General features: G+C 26.2%; 1 protein-coding gene across 1 annotated transcript in view; it reads left to right on the top strand.

Annotated features, from left to right (window-relative positions):
- The window catches only part of LOC129983632 (twitchin-like), a 124,233-nt gene that overhangs the window by 12,256 nt on the left and 85,815 nt on the right, over positions 1-26,162 (top strand). Inside the window, exons 14-30 of the mRNA XM_056093167.1 lie at positions 2,604-2,713; positions 3,369-3,487; positions 3,707-3,943; positions 4,810-4,849; positions 5,163-5,256; positions 10,593-10,691; positions 14,010-14,280; positions 16,792-16,931; positions 19,116-19,257; positions 20,778-20,919; positions 21,053-21,177; positions 21,284-21,422; positions 22,941-23,071; positions 24,199-24,285; positions 24,394-24,600; positions 25,021-25,323; positions 25,791-25,948. Of these exons, the coding sequence (XP_055949142.1) occupies positions 2,604-2,713; positions 3,369-3,487; positions 3,707-3,943; positions 4,810-4,849; positions 5,163-5,256; positions 10,593-10,691; positions 14,010-14,280; positions 16,792-16,931; positions 19,116-19,257; positions 20,778-20,919; positions 21,053-21,177; positions 21,284-21,422; positions 22,941-23,071; positions 24,199-24,285; positions 24,394-24,600; positions 25,021-25,323; positions 25,791-25,948 (2,544 nt within the window). The remainder of the gene's footprint in view (positions 1-2,603; positions 2,714-3,368; positions 3,488-3,706; positions 3,944-4,809; positions 4,850-5,162; positions 5,257-10,592; positions 10,692-14,009; positions 14,281-16,791; positions 16,932-19,115; positions 19,258-20,777; positions 20,920-21,052; positions 21,178-21,283; positions 21,423-22,940; positions 23,072-24,198; positions 24,286-24,393; positions 24,601-25,020; positions 25,324-25,790; positions 25,949-26,162) is intronic.

Genomic DNA, 26,162 nt, shown 5'->3' with positions numbered 1-26,162 from the left:
TTCAGATTTATTTCTGAAATAAATCACTGAAGAAGAGAATCTGCATAAATATGTATTTATGCACGAAAGCTTAGTGACTTTCTTTCGCTGGTCTAATATTTAAATTAAATTGAAAGCATTTCATAAATTAGAAGTTCAAGTGATTTATATGCTAGAGCAGTTGGATAGTTTACAAACAGATGAAATTATATTTTGTATGGTTATTCTTAACTGCTTTTATGCATGGAATACAAGCATTATTATCTATTCAGCAGTTCTATGATTATCATTTTTTAAAGCATTACTCTAGATCTTAGATTAATAAGCATATTTGTTTTTAAATATATATATATATGTCCTAGCCTGTATATGAAACACATTAACATGAATATCTATAATGTATGCATTATGTATATTAAAATGCATTAATTCTACATTTAACATACTATTAACTTTAAATCAGCTACTTGCTTTTTAAAAAAATTATTATTGGAAATAGCATTAAATTTTAGCCTTTAAGAAGTTATGTAGTTCTTCTTTCTTGAATATTTATGTTTAATTGTTATTATTCAAACAATTAAAAATGGTATTTTTTAAAAAATAAATCTAGTATCCCTCCTCTTATATTTAGTATCTTTATTTATCATTTCTTTGCAAATTATTGATTTTAATACATTTAAAAAATGCTAGAAATACTTATAAAATTGATTTATGTTACTATTTGATCTATTTCATTGTCCTGTAATAATATGCACCTATTTTAAATTTATTAAAAACTTTATAAAAGCTTAAATTAATTTTGAAATTAATTTTCAAAATTAATTTAAGTTTCTAATTTTAGAGCATTTTGTTAACAAAGAAGAAAGTCAATAAATAAATTATTAATAATGAAAAACGAAATTTTTCAACATTCTGTCAATACATTTATGTACTCTATTTCTAAGTTAACTGCGATATATTTCAATAAATATTTTATTAATCTTGACAAAATATAAATATCATATCTGCATATTCATTACATTTAGACATTATATGTATAATATGTCTAGTTATCGAATCCATTCATAAATAAAATTATGTAGGCTACAATGATAAACTTGTATTATTTAATACTAATTTCCTTCAAAGTTTTAATAATAGAATGTGATTTATAAAGAGTCATGCCCTTCAGCAATATTTTCAGTTTCAGTCATTGTTTGTTGAAGTAGCACATCTGTTCTTGTCATACCTCTACATGAATTTAATAATTAAAGCAAATTTTTTAAAAAAAGGCTTTTTATATTTTGCTTTTATGAAATGTTTCATCTACTTTTAATCTTGAATCACAGAGAAGATTGATATTTATCAAAATCTCTGACAGTATTTATGATTAAAGTAGTAACATAAAGGCATGTTTACACTGATGTGCCAAAATAATGGATGTAAATCTACAAAAGGTGCTGATGCGGTCTTGAGAAGACATAGCCAAATTATTAGTATTGGTTACTGATTCTAAATGTCTCGTAAAATGCTTACTAACGTTTTAGTAGTTTCAGTAGTAGTTGAAATTGAATCTGAACATGAACTGGTAATTAGATTGGAATGTATAAAGTACAACATTTTGAAAATTTTTGGAATTTTTAAAGTTTTGTGTCTTTAATACCACTAGTATGTCTTGAAGGTACATGTAAAGTGTTACTTCTAACAAGAAATAGTGCCGACGTTTGCTATGGTTTGTTGATTGCTTCCACAGCTGGCAGATGAATTTCAGTTTGTGATTTAGCTATTATGATGGATAACAGTATGTGAATTTTTAATTCGTTAAGGCATATGGTAGAAGACAGAAGACAGACTTCACTGCTTTTATTTAAAGTAGAACATAAAAATCATTTTATAAAAGTACCTGAACTTACGCACATATGCTTGTTAATGAAACACTCCAGTTACTACATATCGGTGGATTTAAGTACAGTTCAAGCCTCATTAGACTATGTTTTGTCCTGATTCCAGTACGTTTTGCATTGAATTATTTGGTAAGACATAACCTACACTTGTAAGAAATCTTTAAATTCATTTGCTTCATAACAGTTTGAAGTCTTCTTGAACGGTAAAAGAAGGTTCTTTATATCCTACAACAACAACAAAACAATTATAGAGCATTCTAGCCACAAACATATAACCAGATTACTCTGTCAAGTATATCATAAAACAAATGTGAAACATGACAAGAACAGAATGATTTGTATACAGCATTTAGCCTGTCCCATTTACGGACAACTATTGACAGAGCATCTCTAAATATCTTTCATGTGGATTTCCGTCCATATATTTCTTTCTTCGTTAAATGCTTCATTGTATTGTGCTGAGTGAGCCACTATTCAATAGTAGGAGGATATTCTATTATTTTTGACATTTCAGTGTATAAGTAATATAAAATAAAATAACAAAATCTTTCTGAGACATTATTTTTCCATATGTTTTTTTAATATCTAGACTTTGTAGTTTTAAGAAGCAATTATATATTTTTATAGTTATTAATATTAAAATATATGTTTAAGATTTAAGTTTATTCTTAAAATAGCAGTATATCAAAGAAAATAATTTCAGTTTAACTAAAATTCTGTTATGTTTTTTTTATAAATTAGAAAGGAATTGTTGTTGATGAAACAGGAAAAACGAAGAAACTTCGTCCTGGTGAAGTGTTAGAAATACCAACTCAGAAGAGAAGAAAGAGTATTGATACCAGACGAATCAGGTATTACTAAATCGAGTTATATATTTTTTTAATTGTCAACATAATTGTTATCATTTTTTATTTCATTAGTATATACTTCCAAAGATGATAATTTTATGCTAAATGTGAATAATTTGAAAGTGGAGCTTATAAGGAAAAATGGCAAAGGAATGTAATGTAAATTAAATTATTGTGCAGTTGAAACTATTAACTCTGAGTGGTTTGATCTCTTTATGGTCAAACGCATTTGTGAATTAATTGCACTAATGAATGGAATAAAATAAAGTTAAATTTTCATATGTGCTCATCCCCAGAAAGTGTTTTGTCAATAATTCTTGCTCTGCCTTTTCCATTCATAAACTTTTAAAAATTAAGCTAAAGATTTCATTTCAATACATCACAACAATAATTCATTAATATACTAAGATACTAAAGATTGCTTTTCATACAAGCAAATAAATGTGAAAGAATGTTATATGTCGTGTGTTAAAAAAATACAATTAATTGAATATGATATTATTTATGAGCCAAGTAAACATTAAATGAAAATAAAAAAATTGTTATAGATTAACAACAATAACAACAACAACAAAAAAAAAAGTGTAGATAAAGGAAAATTTTTGACATCCAAATAATTCCTTTTGAAATGATTTTTGGAATGAATTTAATATTTCAGTGTGTCAGAACTCCAGGAGATGATTGATAAACCATGCACCCCTTTGAAACCTGTACCAGAAACTGAAAAATGTGCACCATCCATTTTAGATTTCCAGCAAAATTACTCTGCTGTTGAAGGTAATTTTTGAATATTTATTTTCACTGATTAGACAAATGTTTGCAATTGTTTATTTATTACCGTTTATAAAAAAAAGAAAGAAAAAAATCATCAACTTAAAATAATGATTACCAGTTCGATTATCAGTATAAATTTCCTTTGCATTTTTGTATTTTTTTAATTATTTTTAAATACAAAATATATTTTTTCAATTAAAATATAAGCTTTCTTTTGATTAGGTGCAACTGCTTATTTATCATTCCAAGTTGAAGGCAATCCAGCTCCAAAATTCCATTTCTATAAAGGAGTTTCAGAAATTTTTGAAGGTGGCCGATATAAAATATTTACAGACGGAAAAACTAATACTGTAGCTTTGTGCATTAGGAAATCAAAAGCTCAAGATGAAGGCAAATACAAAATCGTTGCTTACAATGAAGTTGGAGAAGATTCACAGGAAGTTGGTCTTTTCGTTAGTGGTAAGAATTCTTATTTCATTGCTTTTTTTATAGTCTAAAAATTATCCATTGCTATTGTTGTAATAATATTAGATACTCTGAATATAATAATTTATGATCATATTAAACAATATTTCATATAATTCTCAGTTTGATGATAAAATAATCTACTGTAAAAATTATACTTGTATGTTTATTCTATCTTTGTTAAATATATTTTTCTGATTGAAATATTCGTTTTGATATTTCCTAAATATTATGATTATTTAAATTAGTCCCATTATTTTGGAGTTTTTAATTAGGGGATATAGTCTTGTGCCCTTAATTTGTGTATAGTGTTTATTAACCATAGATTTAGTGTTTAAAATTATTTCTGGAGTTATGTCTTTATAGTATGAAAAAGAATTCAAATATAATAAAATAATGTAATGAAATAGGTCAATTTTAATTATTTGAAAACTTAGAAACTTCAGAAAAAAATATGAGTGAAAAATTCAATGCAAATTTTGTAAAGAAAAGCTCTCAGAATTCTAAGTGGAGCTTCTATATTTGCATCACTGACATTTACAATTGATTATTGGTTCAGAAGATTTAAAACATTTGCTTCTGATCATATCATTAAAAATATGTTAAGTCTTTTATTTTCATATTGTTCTAGGTAGAATTAATATTGCTCTCATCATTTTTGCCTCTTTTAATTCAATAATTTAATTTCCTTTAAATTCATGTAGATTCTATATTATACAAGACAAATAATTTCTCCATAATATTAGATATAGAATAATTTATTATATCTTTATTAAGCCTTACTTTACAACTTTTAATTGATAAAATTTGGCAGCTCTACTTTAAATTCTTAATTTATCTTATACATTTTTATTGTGTAGATGAAAGTGGTATGGATTTCCGAGCTATGTTGAAAAAGAGGTAAGATAACTTTAATGTTTTTAAAGTGTTTAATTTTTTAATTACTTTGCATTTTGGTATTGTTTGAAATATAATTTGTAATGTAATTGAAACCATATACATCAACCTTAATATATTTTTTTTAATATTACATTGTAAATGGGCTCATTCCATTTTTAATATCTTAGTTTTTGATTGCAATTGTTCTTTTAATAGACTTATAAATTATAAGTTTAATTTAATTTTATTCTTTTCATGAGGAGAAATTATTTAACTTAAAGAAATTTTAATTCATTTAAGTTTTTTTTATTATAAAATGTTTTTTTTAATCCAGACAATATGCAAAATGGAAGGAAGAACAAGAAAATCCTGACTATAATCTTAAACCTCCAGAAAAAGAGAGGAGGCCATCACTGCGTGAGACAAAGGTAACATGTGTAACTGTTGTGATTTTTGATTTGATGAAATGAAATAAATTTAAATATCTCAAAAGTATAAAACGTTTGTTTCACTTTATCTTGTCTGCTCTTATGAAGTTCAATGATTATTTTATTAATATCATGTATTATGTACTTAAAAATCTTTTTTGTGTTTCTCTGAGTGTATTTGTGTAAACATTGTTGCTTTAATTAATCTCCTTGTTTAATTGGAGAATCGCATCTAATTGAAACTGTGTATTTTTAATTTTTATTCTATTTTACTTTTCTTTCTTTCTTTTTTTTTTGGCTAAAATATGAATGCTTTGTATGCATTTTTTTTTAAATTTATTTTGTACTTTCATCTTCAAACTATTTGAATAAACAGTAATCAGATCTCATTGATATTCATTTTCGTTACATATGCAATTATAATTTCAATTTTCTGACTTCAAGCATCTCTTTTTGATTTTGGTATGTGTTTTTTTTTTTTTTTTTTTTTTTTTTCCTTTACCTTAAAACTTGAGAAAAACAATGCATTTTTCTTTGTGCATACAATATGTTATGATTAATTGCATGCATATAATATCTCATGAAGGGAACAAAACACAATTGAAAATTATTGTTTTTTTATAACTTAATTACAAAAATAAGGATTCATTTTTCCCCTTTTATTTTGCATGCTTTTAATATTTGAAAAGTTTGAATATTTTATTCAAATGTAAAAGACTGCAGGTGAGTTTTACTGGTCTCATATCTACTCTTTTTTCTTTTCTTTTATTGCTGCATTTGTCTTTGTGTGTGCATATCTGTGTGTTTTGTCTCTCAAAATAATTTTTAGTCTGTCTTCTTATTTTTCAGAAAATAAATAAAAGCTATAAGTATTAAGTTTATTTTTAATAATTTTAAAGGCTAGTTTTAAATGTTTGAAGTTAAAATATTTTCTAAAAAAGATACTTCGGGTTTATTTAATTTTATTTTTATTTTCTTAATTTATAGAACCAAGAAAAGTTTAGTCATCAATTATTTGTTTCCCTTGCAGTTAATTTGATATGATAATTTTCTGAATTGAAATTAAATCGTTATAGCTTATTGAATTTTTTTTAAATTTTCAAACATGATATATATATATATATATATATATATAATGTGATCGTAAAGTCTTTTTTAAGATGACGTCTCACATAGCCAGGGAAGTAACGTGTACTCAACGTAAATTGACAATGCTGAATTTATTGAGAGAAATTACCATGCTCCTAGCAGCGAAATAAAAAAGAAAGAAAGAAAAAGAAAAAAGAAGAAGGAAAAAAAAAAGAAAGTCGTTTAAAAAATGCAGCATGGAAAATGTACGCTGTACCAAAATAAAAACACAGGGGAAAATTTCATGCAGTTATTTGTAAAATTGGTGGAGATATTGAGATTAAAGTTATGAATTTCCCGTGAATTGAAAAAGGGTTGCCTTAAAACTGAAAAATGTATCATTAAATTCTCCTCATTCCCGAGTGCGCTTTTCAGAGGTTTATTTTATTTTTTTATTTACTTTCTTGATCGCTTAAATTTCACTGCACCGTTGCTAAACTCGGGCAATGGTATGCTAATAACGGAGAATACGTTTTTTTAGTTTGAAACGAACCCTTTTATAAAATCAATGAAAATTCATAATTTTAATCATAAATATCTCCACCAATTTCACAGTTTCACAGATTAATCTTTCCTGTCCTGAACAATTCATGAAATCTTTCCTGTATATTTATTGTGGAATAGCATGTATTTTTCTTACTTGATTTTTTTAGCCGATCTCCTTTATTTTTAGAGTTGTTTGAATAACTTCCTCTTTTCATCTCCATGGGTTCTGTGTATTTCAATAATTCAGCATAGTCACTTTATGATAGGTACACTTATTTTCCTGGTTATATGAGATGCCATTTTGAATTTATAGTGCTTAAAATTACTTTACCAATCGCCCTGTATATAATATGCTTAATTATTTAAAGTAAAAAAGCATAACTTTCTTAGATGTAATCCTTAATTATTGGGCCATAAATTTTTAACAATTAGTTATTTAAAGTGACAACTAATAAATTAAAATAAATAATCGTATATGAGTATATTCCTGTAAGTTTTTAAATATAAGTCTGAAAGATTTTCTGTGATTTTTTGTATTTTTGTTTGTATGTTCCCATGTGTTCAGCCATGTGATTTCTGAAGAAATAGGAATATGTATGTCAAATAATCCATGTTAATTAACTATAGGAGGACAGCCCTATCACATTCAGAAGGCTTTCTTTAGCTGACGCTATTCCTGACTGGCCTACTCTGACGAAAGTAGACCTGTTTGGCTTGGATGAGGTTTGACCCTTAATTCTTCATATTTATGCGCAAAAGCATATCCCCAGTTGCTAATCTAGGAATAAGTTTTTGAAACCTGCACATTTTGATTCCAGCTGGCTTGGAAGCATTTCTGCTTTCCATTTTATGTGTGCTGTGTTAGTCCGTCCCATGCTATGTTAGTCTTGTATTGATATGTGCTTTAAATGTTTGTTTTGTCTTTTTTTTGTTTTGTCTTTTCTGTTTTGTGTATTTTTAATGACCTCGTAGCGACGAAAGTTTTTTCAATTTTTTTTTTAACATTACGACATTATTTTAATAATTTTTCTTTGTGTCATTATTTTTATTTGTAAAAGAGTATTTTAATAAATATTTTGAAGAACTATTTCAGTGCTTTTTTCGGAAATTTTTCACTTCTAATTTTTTTAGATACCATTCTGTTTTTTTAAATTGTTTTTTCTTCTTTTTTGTATTAAATTGGTGTTTTAATACTTTTTTTAATTGAATTTTGATGTTTTGGTTAAGCAGTCTTAAAGTGACATAAAATTTCTCAATTAAGCCTGCTATTCAGATATTGTCCATCAGTATGTTTAAATATTCAATATTAGTGAGTTCTTGGTTCTTTTATTAAAAATTTTAACGATCAAACTTTTTAATAGCAGACATAATATAAATATTATTCATCATCATTTTTAAAAGGTCAAATTAAAAAACTATAAGGTAAAGAAAGAAGAAGAAGAAGGGGGAAACAAAAAAAGAAAATTTCTCTTATGTACTTTCTTAGGGTGAGAACAAATCTGAAGAGATTATTTTGCTCAAAACAGAAAATATATAATTTTATAAAGATTTATAAAATTAATTTATTTGTTTAGAGGATTTATATCATTTTTTAATACTGATCAATTACCAAATTAATACCCTAATCTTATGTCAAAACTAAAATTTTTTTATAAAACAGTTTTAACAAATATTGCATTAAATAAAAATAGTTCGGATAATTTATTTTATAATATCAATTACTCTAATGTTTAAGAAATATTTCATTGATTTGAAGTTTGTCTAATACATTGTTCTGACATAGTAAATGTAACTGTGCAAAATCAGAAGGTATGATGCATATTTATAAAATAGTCATAAATATTGTATGAATTAATTGAGAAATTTATCACTTCTCTAGATTAATGAGATATGCCATTAATTATTTAACTTTACGGAATTTCATATTTAGTCCATATTTTAAAATTGACCCATTTATTTAATTTTTTAAATTTTATTTTTTGTAATCTATATGCAAGTAATACAGATTTTTTTATTTTATTTTTCTTTGTTTTGAGTGACAATGAAATTCTACATACATTATTGTTCAAGAAGTTTTTAAAATTTTTTCACTGTTGATTTTATTTTGAATTGGCATTTCTCCCTTTTAGACTACTAATGCTTGCATGTTGATGTAAATTTTTAGAAAAGTCTTTTACACACACAAAAAAAAAAAAAACTCTTTGAAAACTGTTATAGGATTTTAGTTTGAAGTTAAAATGCAAATAATATTTGTTTCAAAATTAGAGAGTAATTTGATGACAATAATTCTGTTTTTTACAATTTTAATGCTTTTCTTTTACAATGTTGCACTCAAGCAATAAAATAATTTATCAAATCTGTTCATTTGAATTCATTTCAATTCTAGAACCAAATTATTTAAAAATTTTATGCCAGATAAGAGTATGGTATAACCGAACTTTGCCTTTTAGAATTAGAATATATCACTTGTATCAATTTAAAAAAAGGGATTGTCTTTTACAAGCAAGAATTATTTTTTAACACTATATATAAAGAATTTATTTTTATGGTTTCATTTGTTTTTATTGCTCAAATTTTTAAGGGTATTCAATTGTATTCAGGAGGGAAGAAGATTAATTTTGGCAAAAGTTAATCTTAGAAACATTTTTTAGTTTAAAATTGACATTAAAATTTTTTCACAATTTTATGTCATTCTCAAAAGCTTTAGAAGTTTTCAAAGAGTATTTTTGCTGTTATGAAATTCTAATTTAATTTTAAAAAGTGACAAAACATGGATATTTCTGAATTAAAAGCATTTATTGTTCTTGATTGCAAATTTAACTGTCATAATGTCTGTAACTTTATACGAAATATATAGATAGAAATTATTCATAAGCTTCATATTTAAAAGTTAACATATAATTTCATATTGAAGAAAAAAAGTTTGATTTTGTCAAATTAAAATGATGTTGTTAGTAGTCTCATTAAATAAAAAAATGGATAGATCAGAAAGCTTAATTTTGTATTTATTGGAAATATCCGTGTTATATAACCTCAGAAAAAATATAACTTAATACTAAGTGTGATTATCTAGAACCATTTTGTGAGTGAGTGTTATAACTTTTGATGTTTAAATGTCTTAAGATAGTTTCATTTCAGGTACTAGTACTAATAATATTTGTTTAGTATCACAAATAGATTACCTGTGTGACATAAAAAATTTTTTAATATTCTAACATATATCTGCAGCACCATTAATCTAAAATTTAAATAATTTGCTCATTTGATTTTATATTTTATTTTTATGAAATATTCTGATTTATGCTTATCATATTTTTCGTATGACAATTAATACAGTTTAAACAGTTATTAGATTATAGATTACTATCAAAGTAAAACATTTTAATAAAAAAAAATTAATGCCCTTTAAAGAGAACAGAAATTTTAAACCTACTTTCAAATGGTAATTTAATTCATTTAATTTAAAAAATTGCTTTATGTTTTGAAATAGAATAATATTTATTTTAATATGTTTAATTGTTTTATTTAAAGTTTATGCATAAAAACTATTTTTCATGATTCGTATTTTCTAAATTCATTCATGTTTCTTTGTACAATTTTCTGTTCAAATAAAATAGTTAATTAAATTTCAATGGTGCTGCAGTAATTTGAATAACCTTATTTGTTATTGTGTGTGTTGTGTGTAATCCCTTAATATTTAGTTCCCCTGTGTTGTATTGTAGAACGGTGAACGCAGGGGATCACGTGAAAGCCGTCGGCCATCTTTAGCTGAATTGATTCCTGATTGGCCAACTCTGCAGAAGGTCGTCAGAGACTCTGAGGTTGGAGGATGGATAACGATGAATTCAATATTTTGATATCTAAAAATCTCTTTCCTCCTCATCCTCCTTTTCTCTTTCGCTTCATTTCGATTATTTCTTTTAAAATTCTGGGCGATTTCCGTTCTTTGCTCTGATGCAGCTGCTGCTACCTTGACTACAATTGGGTGTAAAATGTAATGCTTTATATTTAAAATACAAAACATTTGAATCCTAATTAGAAAATATGATATTAATTAAATTATAATAAAGGTTTAGGATTAGCATATAATTTCTTATGGACATTTTGTTTAAATAATGGCAAATAAAAACTTTGAGCTTTTTTTTTTTCAACTATTAAAATAGTATATGTTCTCCGTCCAAAAAAAAAAAAAAAAAAAAAAAAAAGCATTTTTTGCAAATTTATACTGACAAATTATGGAAATAAAGGCAAGGATTTAATTCCTTCGCATGACGCTTTTTCACAACTATAGAAAATAAATACAATGGGACTTTCATAATTTCAGATATCTGTTTTTAAGCAACTAAAAGATATATTATGTTAACTTTTATATTTTTAAAATAATTTCCTGCTAGAATCTTTAGTTATGTAAATAATGCTGCAAAGCAAAACACTATAAAACTATGAAATTATGATTTTTTAGTTCTACTGCGGATATATTATTTGAATTATTTTCCTATCTCGGCAGACGTTCGTAGTTGTATTTATAATTCTTTCTCTTAATTTTTCCAGTTTATTTTTATTCTATGACATGTTGCTTCTAAATATATATCAATCTCTTTTTAATTTCATCAAGAAATACTTCTTATCTATAACTTTAAACATCAAATTAAAATGGTATATTAAATTAACATATGACGCACTATGAATAAGAGCTTATTTTCAGATTGCCTCACAAAGTTGAAATGTATTTAACACAAAAAAAAATTATAGAAATTATGTTTTAAAAGATTTGGATTGTTAATTTTCCAAGATTGTTATGGATGAAAATTGAATCTAGAAGAAAAAAAATATTTAAAGTCATGGAACTTTATGCTAAATTCTTTGAATGTATTGTATTAGAAAACGGTAGGCATGCATTTTTGCTCAATTGTCAAGGTGTCCTTGTGCAGTCTTATACTTTGGCTCTTTTGCTTTGAAAAATTTTAGCTATGCTTATTTCATTTTTAAAATTAATATATTCGGAAGTTCCACTAAGCATAGCTAAAAATGTTCAAGCTTCTTCTTTGATCAATTCTGTTTTCTGGTTTTTGCTAAATTGGATGTGTTTGGAGTGAACTTATAATGGTGCTTTTAACTACTATGAAATTCTGGTTTTTGGTGCTCTTGCTGTCTGCAAACTGCAATGAAGTACAATAGAACCTGAACACTTTATTGAAATTTAAGAGATAAAGTTATCTAAAGTCATCTCAACGGCATTTCTTAGTTAATTATGATATCATTATCTTGTTTAAAAAGTGTCGGTCCATAGTGTTCTATTGTATGATAATGTTGAAACAAATAAATGATTGATTTTTGAAAGATATAAGCCTGGCTTAATTACTTAGCATGTAAGCGATTGCATTTATGCATGAAGTAAATTCTAATCCTGTTTTTATTTATTATTATTATTCTACGTAATTGTGAAAATATAACATGCATTAAATTTTCTTTACTTTATCAAATGATTTTCAACATGGAATGAATATAAAAATTAACCATGTAATTTTTGTTATTTGAAAGTCTTAAAAGTTTACTTTTTTTTTTTTAAGCATGCTTGTTTTATTAATTATTTGCATGGAACGTTAAGTATCATTAAATACATAAAACTTATTTATGCTTTATGTTGCATTTTGGAAGGATTTTGTGTGTGTGTGTGTGCGTGTGTGTGTGTGTGTGTGTGTGTGTGTGTGTGTGTGTGTACTGTGAAATTTAAAAAAAATTACAATCATATTTTCTTTTGTGAATGAATTAAATGTATTTTTCTTATAAATTTGACATATTAAAATTTAAAAGACTAAACTTTTTTTTTCATGCCTTTATGCATGGATTTTATAAGTTATTACACTTTCAAATTGATTTAATATCCTTATAGTATAGTTCATCTCCATTCCATAATCTATGTCGTCCTATTCACCCCCCTTCCCGGAGCTTAAAGCGCCTAACATTTAAGGGGTCACCCCATCAAGAAGTCTACTGATCATATCGAAGTAGAATTTATTAAGAAAAATTGAGATATTTTAACTTTCGGTAGGGAAAACATTCACAGCTTAGAGAAAAGCAGTGCTTAAATACCTGTACAGAAAGCACTTTTTTTAAGGGAACTGCAACAAATATCGATAATAACAGATACAAAAAAAAAAAAAAAAATTAGAAAGCAGGCATCAAAAGAATAAGAGCAAACAAATTCTCAAATAGCATATCAATATCAGTACTGCATGCAGTTCACAATATATAAATAGTAAAGTACGATAATTCAATTTATTATATATTTATAATCAACAAATATCAAATACTGTACCAAATTCGATTAATTCTGAAATCTTAGAATTTATCAAACTTAGATATCAATTAATCTTTAGTACTAAATCACATGACAACTATATTAAAACCATAATAGGATTATAGTTTATCAGCTTCAAATTTTTAGTTTTTCCTATAATTTTAATATCTGTAGATTTTTAGTTGATAAAAATGATAGAATAATCTCTTTCAATACCTAAATTATTACATGAAAATGAAAATTTATCTTAAAAATTTCTTTAAAATATTTTCTAGTCGGTTATACGTTTGTAAGACTATATTTAAATTCCCTAAAAATTTCCCTCATTAAATTGCAGTCTATTATCACTAGTTTTAATGAATCAACCCACAGAAGTTTTTAAAATTTAGTTTTCTGAATTGAATAACGTCTTTTCTTTTAGTTTTATCAAATGTTTGATTGGTTGTTCTAATAATTTTACAGTTTTATCAACTTTTAATTCCTTTGTGGATGTCTTGTTCTTGTGTGTAAGAATGTACATTGGTGCATGCTTGAAGAATACTACATTTCTTCTTTTCAAAAACAACATGGGCATTTGTTGCGTTATAATGTGATTTTTCTCTTTGGTTTGATTGCAACTGAAGTAAAAAATAAAAAGAAAAAAGGCTTCTTCTTGCTTATTCACTCTTTTCTGTTGCAGGTCTCTTTTTCTATTCTTTCCGTATTTGTATCTAATTTTCTGAGCTCTCTTCCTACATGATAATTATTCACTTTGTTTTAGCTTTAAATTCAATTTGACTTTCTTATGTTCCTTCAAAAATTCATTTTTATTAATATATTTTATCGCATTTTTCTTCAGAAAAAAGATGAATTTGTCAAACCACTTGTTGATGTTCGTGCAAAGGAAGGCAAAGATAAGAAAGTGCGGCTAGAGGCCGTATTTTCAAAATTGAATGTGAAAGCAAGATGGTACAAAGGAAAAGAAGAACTTTTCTTGGGTAAAAAATATCACATGCAAAGTGAAGGAGATTTGCATGTGCTGATTATCAACAATCCAGTGGAGGAAGACTCTGGCCGATATAAACTTGAATGCATGGGCATCAGCACTTCCTGTATTGTAGAAGTTGATGGTAAGAGCTTATTATTATTTTCACCTTTTTGTAAAGTACTTAATTGAATAAAATTTTAAACTATGCCATTATTTTATACTAATTTAATTTAAGTTAGTTTCACAACTAAAAATGCTATATAATAAAGCTTCTTAATCACGCTCAGAATAGTCTATGGTTATTATTTTCTGCGATGAAAACTGAAATTTAAGAATGGCGGTTTGAAAATCAATCAATAAGTTCTTATTATTGAAATTATTTTAATCGGTATTTAAATTAGGTTTATGCAATATACACCTGGAAGCTTTTTGTTTATAAAATAAACTAACTTAAAATATTTTGTTTACCTTCAGAATTATAAAAATTTCCTTTTTTTAAATTGTTTTTAATCTTATTTCCATATCGCATGTCGCTTATTCCATACAAATGCAATGAGATCACTTTAGAGCGGCGTTTTGGTTCCGATTACTTTCTCTTCATTTCAGTTCTTTATTTTATTTTATTTATTTATTTTGCACCACAGATATATAATAATGTATCCTCTTCTTGAATCCGCGGTCTTAAATGCCTGAGCTTCCAACATAACGGCTATTTCACATGAACTCAAATAAATATTATTATATTTCCCGCTCTCCCCATGCTATGCTAGAACGATTGTAATAAGTCACTTTCTTATATATCAAATGATGAGATTTAATGAAACTTATATACAGAATTTATCAATTGATCTAGACTACGAGAGGATCAAATCGGGGCCTGGTACATATTGTTGACGGGATTCATCTGCATATTCTTTTTTATTTATCCTTGATAGAGAATTATTTTTTGTTCATCAGTATGAAAATCCTTTCGTCTTATGTTGATAGTTGATCGGCAAAGTTGAAAGCGGATGATTGAATAATACTATATGTAAATTGAATTCACGATGATTTAATTACAATCCAAAATTAAACAAACTCGGAAACAAATTCCAAAATAATTACTTTCGAAGTAAAATTAATATTTGAACATTTTCTTGCAAGCTTTCCTAAAAAGGATAGGAAGGGGCAAGAAGAGGGTATCGCAATAGCAGAAGTTTCCTTTTCTTTTTTTTTCTATCCACCCTTTTTTTTTACTTTCATGTAATGTTGGAAATTGATCTAAAACAAAGATGTCAATTTTGTTCTAAATCAACTTATAGTATTTTAGCAATTGGGATGGATCAAATAAACAAAATCTAAATTTATAAATTTATATAAAAGAAAGAAAAAAACTTAAGCTTTTATTTAAAAAAAATATCAGCGTAATAAGTAAATAGGGCAAGAAAAAGAACAAAAACAGGCTAAAGTTAATGGTCTTTTCTCTACAGTTGACAACTCCATTTCCGAAGAACATCTTGTCATTATTTCCTCCCATAAATGAAAATAACTGCTCTCACCAAATAAATTCTTCCAAATTTGGAAATAATTTTTTTTTGACAGTTTTTGAATAATTTCAAACCTGACTAAAAATGACTGCTAGTTTGATATCCTTGATACAAAACAGCAAAAACATTCAGTAATGAGAAGTATCAAAAGTATTAATTTTATTTTCATATGTCTTATGATAAAAGGACGAGAGATATGTATATAGGATTACTCAAGACTGGGTATGGCAAAAGCGTATAATTATTTAAAAGTTGATTTTGAGATTTTTAAATATTTAAAATTAACTAGTATTATCTGAAATTATAACATAGTAATTTAAAATGACATATAATGAGCTAAAGAGGTTTTTATTCTTTTGTAAGTCGTTATCAAAAATTGATTTAACTGAATTACATCATACTATCTTTCTATATGTATCTTTTATAACTTTGCATAAAAGAGCAACCTTCTTATTTTATAACTATTTGAGCCATTTCATATCAAAATGGAGTCAAAATTAGTCTGACTTAGAAGGATATGTCTGCAGATAAAGAATGGATTATTTTATTCGGTATTTATTTTTTGATTCAACACCTATTTGATTCTTTATAGATAAAGAATTATAGAATTATCGTGTATTGCTATTTTTAATTGAAATATAACCAATTTACTTACATTTTATTTTGTTTAAAACTTATTATATACTTATCAGTTCGTAATAATTTAGGTTTATTATATAATAATTTCATTTTTAAAAATATACACACAAGTTTTTACTAATGTATGAAATGCATTTTATGAAACTATCTTGCTGACAGAGTTGATAGTTTGGGATTTAAGTGGTTATGGATCAATATAGATTTAATTTTTATTGTCCTATAAAGTTTTTGGCAATATTAGTCTTTGCCAAGGTAGTTTGCTACTCTTTGAATAGTATTGTTACTCTTATTGTATGAATGTATTTGCTACTCTTCTGAATAGTATTTAGGTATTGTATCTTTTTTTTTATATCATTATTCACATTTTTTTCATGAGATTTTATTCATATTTATAAGAGAGAAACAGCATTTTCTTCTCGGATTTTAATAATAAATGATTACATTAAAATGAAACTGTATTCTAATATATATTTCTTTATCTATTGTAGAACCTGATCCAGTTTATAAATTCACTAAAAAGCTCAATGAAACAACCGAAGCTTATACAACAAAGGATGTAGTCCTAGAGTGTGCTGTGAATGATTATAAGGCTATTGTTCATTGGTACAAAGATGGACAGAAAATTGAGGTACCTTTAATTAATTAATTTTCAGATTTTTGAAATTTGAAGGAACTAGGAGGAATAATTTTCTAGCTTCTTTATACAGGGTGGCTCACGGGAATTGGATACTTTGTTTCTATTTTGATATTACTTTGCTAATAGGAGAGAGGGGTTTTGATATTACTTTTCTAATAGGATAGAGATTTTTCATTTGATCCCGATTAATATTCATCATGATACTATGAATTCGTGAGTACTTGCTGTTTTATAATACATTTGCTAAAAGCGGTAGGTTGGAGATTAAATTGCTAATACTCTTCAGGTATTTCTTCGGCATTGAATACCATGATGGAATTCAAGGTCATGAAATCAGTCTCATGTTTTCTTGTGACGAAATGAATAACACGAATGATTACTTCTCACTCCCAAAGTAGTGGTATGGTATTGGCATGTGCAATAAGATGGTTGAAAATGATGTCACCGCAGTTGATTCAACTCTATGCATAAATGTATTTGTAAATTTTTCCTACCAAACCCTTAGAGGCTAAGAATCATAATGAAGATGGTTTGGTTCGAAGAAGATTAGGATACTCTTTAATGAGATCAGAGTTTCCATAAAATACTGTTCGAAACACAGTTCGTGAAATTCTAATTTTGGTGATATCCCATAATTGATATTTTGTTATCTTTAATAAAAGTATTAGAAATAAAATGTGTGTTAAAGTAAGCCTTGTCAACTGGAAGGATTTAAAACCTTTACATGAGATCGAAGTGTAAAAATCAATGAAACCAGCGGGAGTGGTCTCTAAAAAACTTTCTGGCATACTCTCTAATAAAGGTGTTATCCCAGAGAAAGCTTTGGATAGCATTGGCGTACAGTAGGCACGAAATATTAACCTTTGGCATGAATTTAGCATTTTTACTGAATTTATCGTGTCATCCTTGTCCATTATTTGGCGATTAATTCCTGGCATGTGGTTAATAGTATTCGAAAATCGAATTTGCGTCTTAGACGCATTTTTACCGACCGATTAAAATAAAAATTTGACACAAAATTACACTTGTAGTCAAAAAATCACATACCGAATTTGATATATTAAAGTCATTGCGACTTTGAGTTATCGCTTTACATACTTTTAAAAATACAGACCGACAGACAGTCAATCCTTTGTTGGATTTGGCTCAAAATTTGAAAGATATCTAGACTATAGATGTTAATTCTGTGTCTAAAATTTTATCTGACTAGCTCTCTTTGTTTTGTAGTTATCGTATTAAATTATATTCTAATAGCCAGATAGACAGACTTCCTCTGAGAGGATTTTGCTCAAAATTTGTTAGAAATCTGCGAATTCGGTACAAAAACGGTAGACCAAATTTCATTTGTCTAGGTCAAATCGTTTTTTAATTATCTTTCTATTTTTCAAATCGTTTTTTAATTTTTAAATGTCTATCTAGACAGATTGACATTTTCCAAAAATGGGTTTTTCGAACTCAGGGAGTTCTAAAACTTGGAGTTTCGTCAAAATCTTGAGTCCGTATTTTTTGGCGATTATTATACTTTCTCTATACTATGTATACTATACTAAAGTAAAAATGCTGGAAACGCTGTATGTAAATTTTTGACAGAAACTTTAAATATGTATTATTGAAGATAGCCATAATTTGAGTTGTATTATTTCCGCACATTCAAGCATTCAAAAATTGTTAATATTTCTGTGTGATAATCTGTTTAAGTTTTTTATTAATGCAGTAAGATTTCTTAGAGAGTGTCCGATTCCCAAGAATCACCTGTATTATTTTTCATTTCAATAAATATATTTTTAATACATATTTTATTATTTCAATAAGGTTTATTTTATTTTTATAAGATAGGATAAACAAATACTTACTTTATTTAAAATGTATACAGAAATCTACTATCCTTTTTTTAATCTTTAGGACTAAGTCATAGTTCTTTTCATTCAAAATATTATTATATAACTACTAAAATTAAAAATATAATTTTATTGTGATGCTGATATTTTATTATTTCAATAAAATATTACTATTGATTGAAAAATTCTTTTTTGAAATAGCCGATTTGTATGTTTAAAAATTTTTGATTATCATATTCAAAATACTGAAGATAATAATAACTGTACTTTAATGGAAATCTCCAATTAATATTTTGTTTTGAAATCTGTACTTTTCTTATGATTTCCTTGAATTTAGGCCTCTGATAAATATGTGATTGAAGCCGATCCTCTTGGACGTAAGCTTCTGAAGATCGTAGGTCTGAGCCTTAATGACTCTGGACAATATTTGTGCAAAATAAATGCAGAAGAAAAAACAGAGACAAAATTGATCGTTACAGGTATGAAATATTAGGTCATTCATAGGTAAAAAACAAAAAATAGGGGTTAAAGTAAAAACAAAGAGCATAAATTCTTTTAACATTTGTTATTTAAGTTTCACAAAGGAAATTAGTCTTTTTATTATTTTTAATATCATCTACTATAACAATCATGAAATGTTTCATAGTTAATGTATTGTTTCAACGCTAATCAATCCATCTGCAATGCTTCCACTTTTCCCATTCTTGTTTAAAGCATTATCAAAGTTTTAAAATAATTGCCAGATTTTTTTTTGTAGTGAATAATTTTATTCCCTTTGCATTAATGAATCAAAAGCTTTAAAAGTTATTATGAATATATTTTAATTCATTTTCATATTTTTAGTTAAATTTTTAAGTTTTAGTAATTCTGTAGGTGTTGATTATGATGTTAAAATAAATTTTAAAATATTAATGATGTATACTTATTGACATTTTAAAAATATTCATTAATGTTGAATTAAAGTCATATTTTTAAAGAAATTTTTAAGGTGAATTTTATTGTTTGGAACAAGGTAAAAAATTATGCTTTTACAAATGAGTTGTATATGCACTGATTGTTTTTAGATCATTATTGAATTAGATATCAAACCCTATCACAGCTACCAGGTGTACAAGAAGACCTAATGAGGCCACATAATATAATCATACCTTTCTTGGAGGTGCAGGCCACATCTAAGCAAATGAGAGACCCACATCAAACTTTTTCATATTAAGCAACCCTTAAAAATACATGTTCAAACTTTTTTTAAACATTTTCTAGCACTTAAAATATTTATTTTAAATATAATTAAATTAATTTAGAAATTAAGTAAAGAAAACAAATAAAATCCATTCCATAAATAAGAATTCAATGTTAATATCCGTAATTAAATCTTTTACCCTGAAGTTTTGAATTAGTGGAAAAATATTTCTGTTGTCATCCTAAAGATAAATTTTATCATCATATCATTATTCTTCCATAGGACATGGTCTTGCATTATATGCTCAACTATGACCTCTCTTTGACCACACTTGCATGTAGTTGTTTTTCAAATAAATAAATAAAATAAAATAAATATTTTGGGGTTTATTGAAGACACCATGACCAGTACACACTTCATTCGTTTTTTTTATTATTATTCAATACACTTTGTATCTATTTTTTCTAAAAAAAATTTTGTTGCGTTTTTTCCTCCAATCTTTATTGCCACATTTGAATAATTAACTCTTTCACTTCCCCTCTTATTTGTGGCTTAAATTTGCTATATTCTATACATATATGTGATCTTGTGTAAGGGCCAATTTAATAAAACACTCTGTTGGTTGAATGCCATAATAACTTAGTGAGCCTTTATGCGATATAAATGTATCTCGATCCACCATTTCAATTTTCTCCTGTATATTGTTGATAAACTTTTCACCTTTGTTCATAGAATCAACAGCATCAAAATATGTTGGCTAAAATCTTAACTTTTAAATATTATGTTTTTAAAGTTTTTCATGCACTTTGTTCTTTACAGATCAACAGTTTAAATTTACAAAGCCTTTGAAAAGCATAAAAGTAACTGAAAATACTGAAGCAGTTCTTGAGTGCGAGTTGGATGACTGGGAAGGAAAAGTGACATGGTTTAAAGGAGACAAGGAATTGAAAGCTGATCCTATGTAAGTTTCTTTTTATTTCAGTTCATTGATTTTAAATATTTTTATAATATATTTCAAATGCTATATATATTAAACATTAAAACAAAAGAAAATAAATTTTGAAATGTATTAATATTACTTTTCACTTTCATAGAATTGAGCAAGTTGCACAAATTCGTCGCAGAAAACTGGTATTCAAAGGAGTTAGGCTTACTGATGAAGGCAAATATACCTGCAAATCAAATGCTGATAGTACAGTGTGTGAGATGATTGTTGAACGTAAGTACTTTTCTTGTAATGATTTCAGACATAATAACAGCAATTTTATTTATGATGATTTTATTATTTATAAAACTTATGTCTTGAATATGCTTCTTTTAATTAGCTGCAAATAAGATTGTGAAGAAACTTAAAGATTGCACCTTACTTGAAAGAGAAAAAGGAGTATTGGAAGTCGAAATGTTAGACAAGAAAGCTCCAGTTGAATGGTTTAAAAATGGGGAAAAAATAACTCCAACTGACAGGTAAGTTTCTAAAGTTGGATATTTGTTGTATTTTATGATTTTAATTTCAATGCTTTGATCCTTTTGTTTTTAAAAAAAATATTTTTTCATTTTACTCAATTATTTTATATATATATATATATAACACTTTGTTATTTTAATTAGTTTTATTTTCATATATGCAGGGTCAAAAAAAATTATAAACAATTTGAATTACCATATCCTAAATAATGAATGAAATACATCAAATTTTATAGCTTGAATTAATTTAAATATTTATTTTCTTTCAAATTAATTAATTAAAAATAAAAATTGAAGGATTTTTTTAATGGAAAACATAATTAGAACAAAGAGGAAAAATTTAGTTTCCACATGTTTATCGAAATTCTATTCCCATTATTATATTATTATAAAATAATACATGTTGCTGGAGACAATCTAGAAATAGAGAATATCTATTAACAAAGAATGGTCCGAAATATGATGGATTTACTTATTAGCATTTGCAATTCTACCAAGCAGTATTATCAACAATGATTAAGGTAACAGCAACCCATGTTTCGATTACTTATGATGATTGACAATTTTTTTTATCTATATGAATTAATTTGAAATACAGAGCTTTAACATGTTATTAATTTGTCATGTATTGATTATTCAAAATGTACTTATTAGGGGGGGGGGCATGGAACAGTTATAAGTTTTTAGAGGCTCCTGGAGATGAATCAACAACTGATTCTTGAAATGTCCATTTTTACTTTGTATAATGATATGTGACAGAAAATTAATATTTTCATATATCATATTTTATTAGTTTAAACAAGTTTCAGAAATATTCAAACTTTTCTTTATTGATCTTCAGTATTCTTAAGTATTGATGTAATGGAACATTTATTAATCGTGTTCTTCATTAGCAATTTTTCAACTTCTTAAGCAGCAGTATAGCAAAGGAAGAAGGGACTAAGAAGTTATAGAAACTCTGTTTGAACTTTTGGAGAAAATTATGAAAATAGAATATTGCTTTTTCATTTTGTAAAGCAAAATATGTTAAGGAAAAAAGAAAAATGAATTCCTTTAATTATTTTGGTTACCTTTGATCTTTGCTATGCTATATGACATTACACAGTAAGGGAAAAAAAGCAATAATGTGAAGAATAAATTATAAATTACAGTTAAAATGAAGAATTTGCTATGCTATATCTCATGACACAGTAAGGGGAAAAAAACAATAATGTGAAGAATAAATTATAAATTACAGTTAACATGAAGAATAATTGTGATAAAATGGTTATATAATATATATTTCTTAATCTTTATTTAGTACTTGAAAATAAATTTTTCAAAATAAATTTCTAAAAGTTTGATTTTTAAAGATCATTTTCAGTTTATAAATAAATGCACTTAATGTTCAATTAATGAACTATTTAAATATTTATTTTTGATAAATGAAACATATGAAATTAAAGAATATGAAAAAAAAATTGTATGATGAAATTTATATTATCCAGTTTCAATTTTTCTAAACTTCTTTGCTTGTAGAATTGCTATCAAGATGTATGATGATGGAAAACACCATTTAATCTTCAAAAATTTGGAATTAGAGGATGCAGGCGAATATTCATGCCAAGCAAAAGATCTGAAAACTTCTTGCAAGCTTACTGTAGAAAAGGGTAAGGAGTGTCCATATTTTTGTTCCATTAATTTAAATTTGAAACTGCTTGCAGTTTTCTATTTGTTAAATAAAACAAATTCAAATTATTTTTTAAATCATGACAAATAAATGTTTAGAACAGAAATTTCTATGTAAATCCTTTCCAAGTTCTTTAAGGAGAATTTTTAAAAATATTATATAATAAATTTGAATTCTCTGAGCTTTCTCTTTTAGGATAACACATTATCGAAACAAGGTTAAGTTTGCATGGCATTTTATTAAATTAACTTTCTATTAGTTTTTTTCCATTTTTCTATTGATATCCATTACAGATATGAAAATAAAGAGGGATAAAATTAACATTTGATTCACATTTCCTATCTGCAAGACCTTTTAGTGTCATGTATTGTAGATAGAGTTTATTACTTATAATTAATTCGATATATTTTCTCATCATAGTTAATTATTTATTTTAATAGCATTGTTGTTTATTTGAACATGTGAAAAAAATTGAAGAAGAATTTTGAATACCCTTGATTTCACTTATTTGGACCATTAGCAATTTGAGATTGCTGCTTATTTGCATTAAATAGTAAAGAATGAAAGTCAGACTAATGAATTAATACATAATATAAGCGATTTGGTCAACAGCATATTTATTTCCAAAGAGGAATTCTGAACCAATTCTGAAGTTACATGACACTGATATTGCTTTGTAGCAGGTTAGATTTTAACTATACATTTTTTTTTGTTTTCCTTAAATGAAAGAAGATTAAATTTAATCTATCAATGCCACAACGTCATTTCGTATGACGCATAATGTGTGAAGAAGCTTGTTTTTCATTAGAAATATAACTCCTATCAAAATACCAAAGATAATTTTTTTTGGCTGAATAAAATTAAAAGCCATTGCTTTTTATTGTTATCGTATTGTTACTTGTGTTAAAAATTTGGAAATAAACCAAATAAATAGTTTATTTTAATTATTATTTTTGTAGTGTGCTTATATATGTTGCTCATTTAAAACTAATAAGTTTTCCATTGCAATTCTATTCATATTATTTACATTTACACCATTTATTTAATTTCAGTCATAATTATAATTAACTTTCATTATAATTATAATTTCATTCATTTCATTTACAGCTGAAAGAGCTCCTCTCATTAAGTTGGATAAGTTTGCTTTTGAAGCAGATAGTGGAAAGCCATTTACCATTGAAGTTCCATATGAAAGTAATTTTTTTTTCTTTTAACACATTATTAATTGTAAAAATTTCATGACTTAAAAATATTGTTGAATTTAATTTGCACTATGTAACATTTTTCAATCCTATTTTCTAGTTGTAGGAACAAGGACAACAAAACCCGTTGCCAAATTGACACGCAATGGACAGCCAGTGACTCCAAAAGAGATAGATATTGTGATAAAAGATGAAAAAGTTCTTATTACCTTTAGAAAGGCTGTGAGGGGCAGTTCAGCAAAATATGGATTCTCACTAACAAATTCTCAAGGAGAAGCAACTTGTGATCTTGATCTTAATGTATTAGGTAAATGCTAGACTTATAGGAATTTTGTTTAGTTTCTTAGTATAAATATCACTTTGTAAAAAAAAAAAATTACACGCAAGATCAATAATTTTACCTGCCTTATTATAAAGCGACAATGTACAATATATTTAATGAAGAACATTATATACATGCATTTAAAATGGCAAATTTTTAGAAAGATTAGTTCTTCAAGAATGATAATTATAACATCATTAATTCCATTAAGGAATGTTGAGTTTCCTTGTAAGAGTTTAAATTTCAGTTTTGCCTTTTAACCATATGAAATAAATAAAGTTTCATATTTTTAACGAGTCCACAAATATATTATATTGCCCATTGGAATAAGAGTCATTTACTTTCCTATTTCGACTTTTGGTGTAGCAGAATTTTTTTAATGATTTCTACGGGCTCTATTTATAGATGTACCAACACCACCAGAAGGACCTTTGGAAGTATTTGATGTTTACAGGGATAGGTGCAAACTTTCTTGGAAACCATGTAAAGACACAGGTGGCATACCTCTTACGCATTATCTTGTTGAAAGACAGGATCTTGGTGCTAGAGGAGGATGGGCTGAAGTGGGGACTACACAAGATACAAAGTTTGATGTGACAGATCTTACACCCAAAAAGGAATACAAATTTAGAATTCGGGCTATCAATGTAAAAGGATCATCTCAACCTCTTGTTGCTCCTAAAACAACATTTGCTAAGGATCCATATGGTATGTGATGTAATTTTATTATTATTTTATAATTTATAATTATGAAATTGAAAAGCAAATATGTCATTTATTATTGGCTAGTAAATTCAATTGCATAAATTCTTTAAAAACACAAAATTATATTCTTATTTTTACTTTTAATGATGCAAATTTTTAACATTTAACTTAAAGTTTAATTTGCATGACATAAAATAATACAGAGCTAACTCCAGATATACAAAATGAACAGTTATAGCATTAACTATTGACCTACAAAATTCATACTGTGTTAAATATATTAAATTATCGTGTTGAAAAGCTTTTATTAGAATTTTATTTATTTTGCTATGGATTATATTACGTCATTTAGATTTTTAGTTAATTTTTTTTTTATTGTGCAAAACACTAAATTGGTGCAGTTTAACCTAAGTTAAACTACTTGATAATTTACCCACTCAAACACATAAATATATATATTCTTCCTGCAGATGAACCATCAAAGCCAGGTAATGTGGAAATTGAAGATTGGGATGTTGGTAGGGTGGACATCAAATGGTCAAAACCAGAAAGTGATGGTGGAGCCCCTATAACTAGCTATATTGTTGAATATAAGGACAAATTCTCTGGTGAATGGACTACTGGGCCTGTAAGTTTATGTTGTTTTCATTTTATTGTGGTTTTTATCTTTTTAAAGGTATTGAAAATCGAAACTAAATTCAAAGCTTTTTATTAAACAAAATATCGGTCTTATGCATTTAAATTTTGTTTAAAATATATACAACCAGAATTATTTTGATAATTTTATAGAAAGAATTACTTTGTAATTTTTGAAGATCTACTTGCTATTATTTTATTAATAA

Source organism: Argiope bruennichi, chromosome 9 (genome assembly GCF_947563725.1).
Source record: "Argiope bruennichi chromosome 9, qqArgBrue1.1, whole genome shotgun sequence".
In the NCBI taxonomy this organism is placed as follows: Eukaryota; Metazoa; Arthropoda; class Arachnida; order Araneae; family Araneidae; genus Argiope; species Argiope bruennichi.
This window is presented reverse-complemented; position numbering and strand designations above follow the sequence as displayed.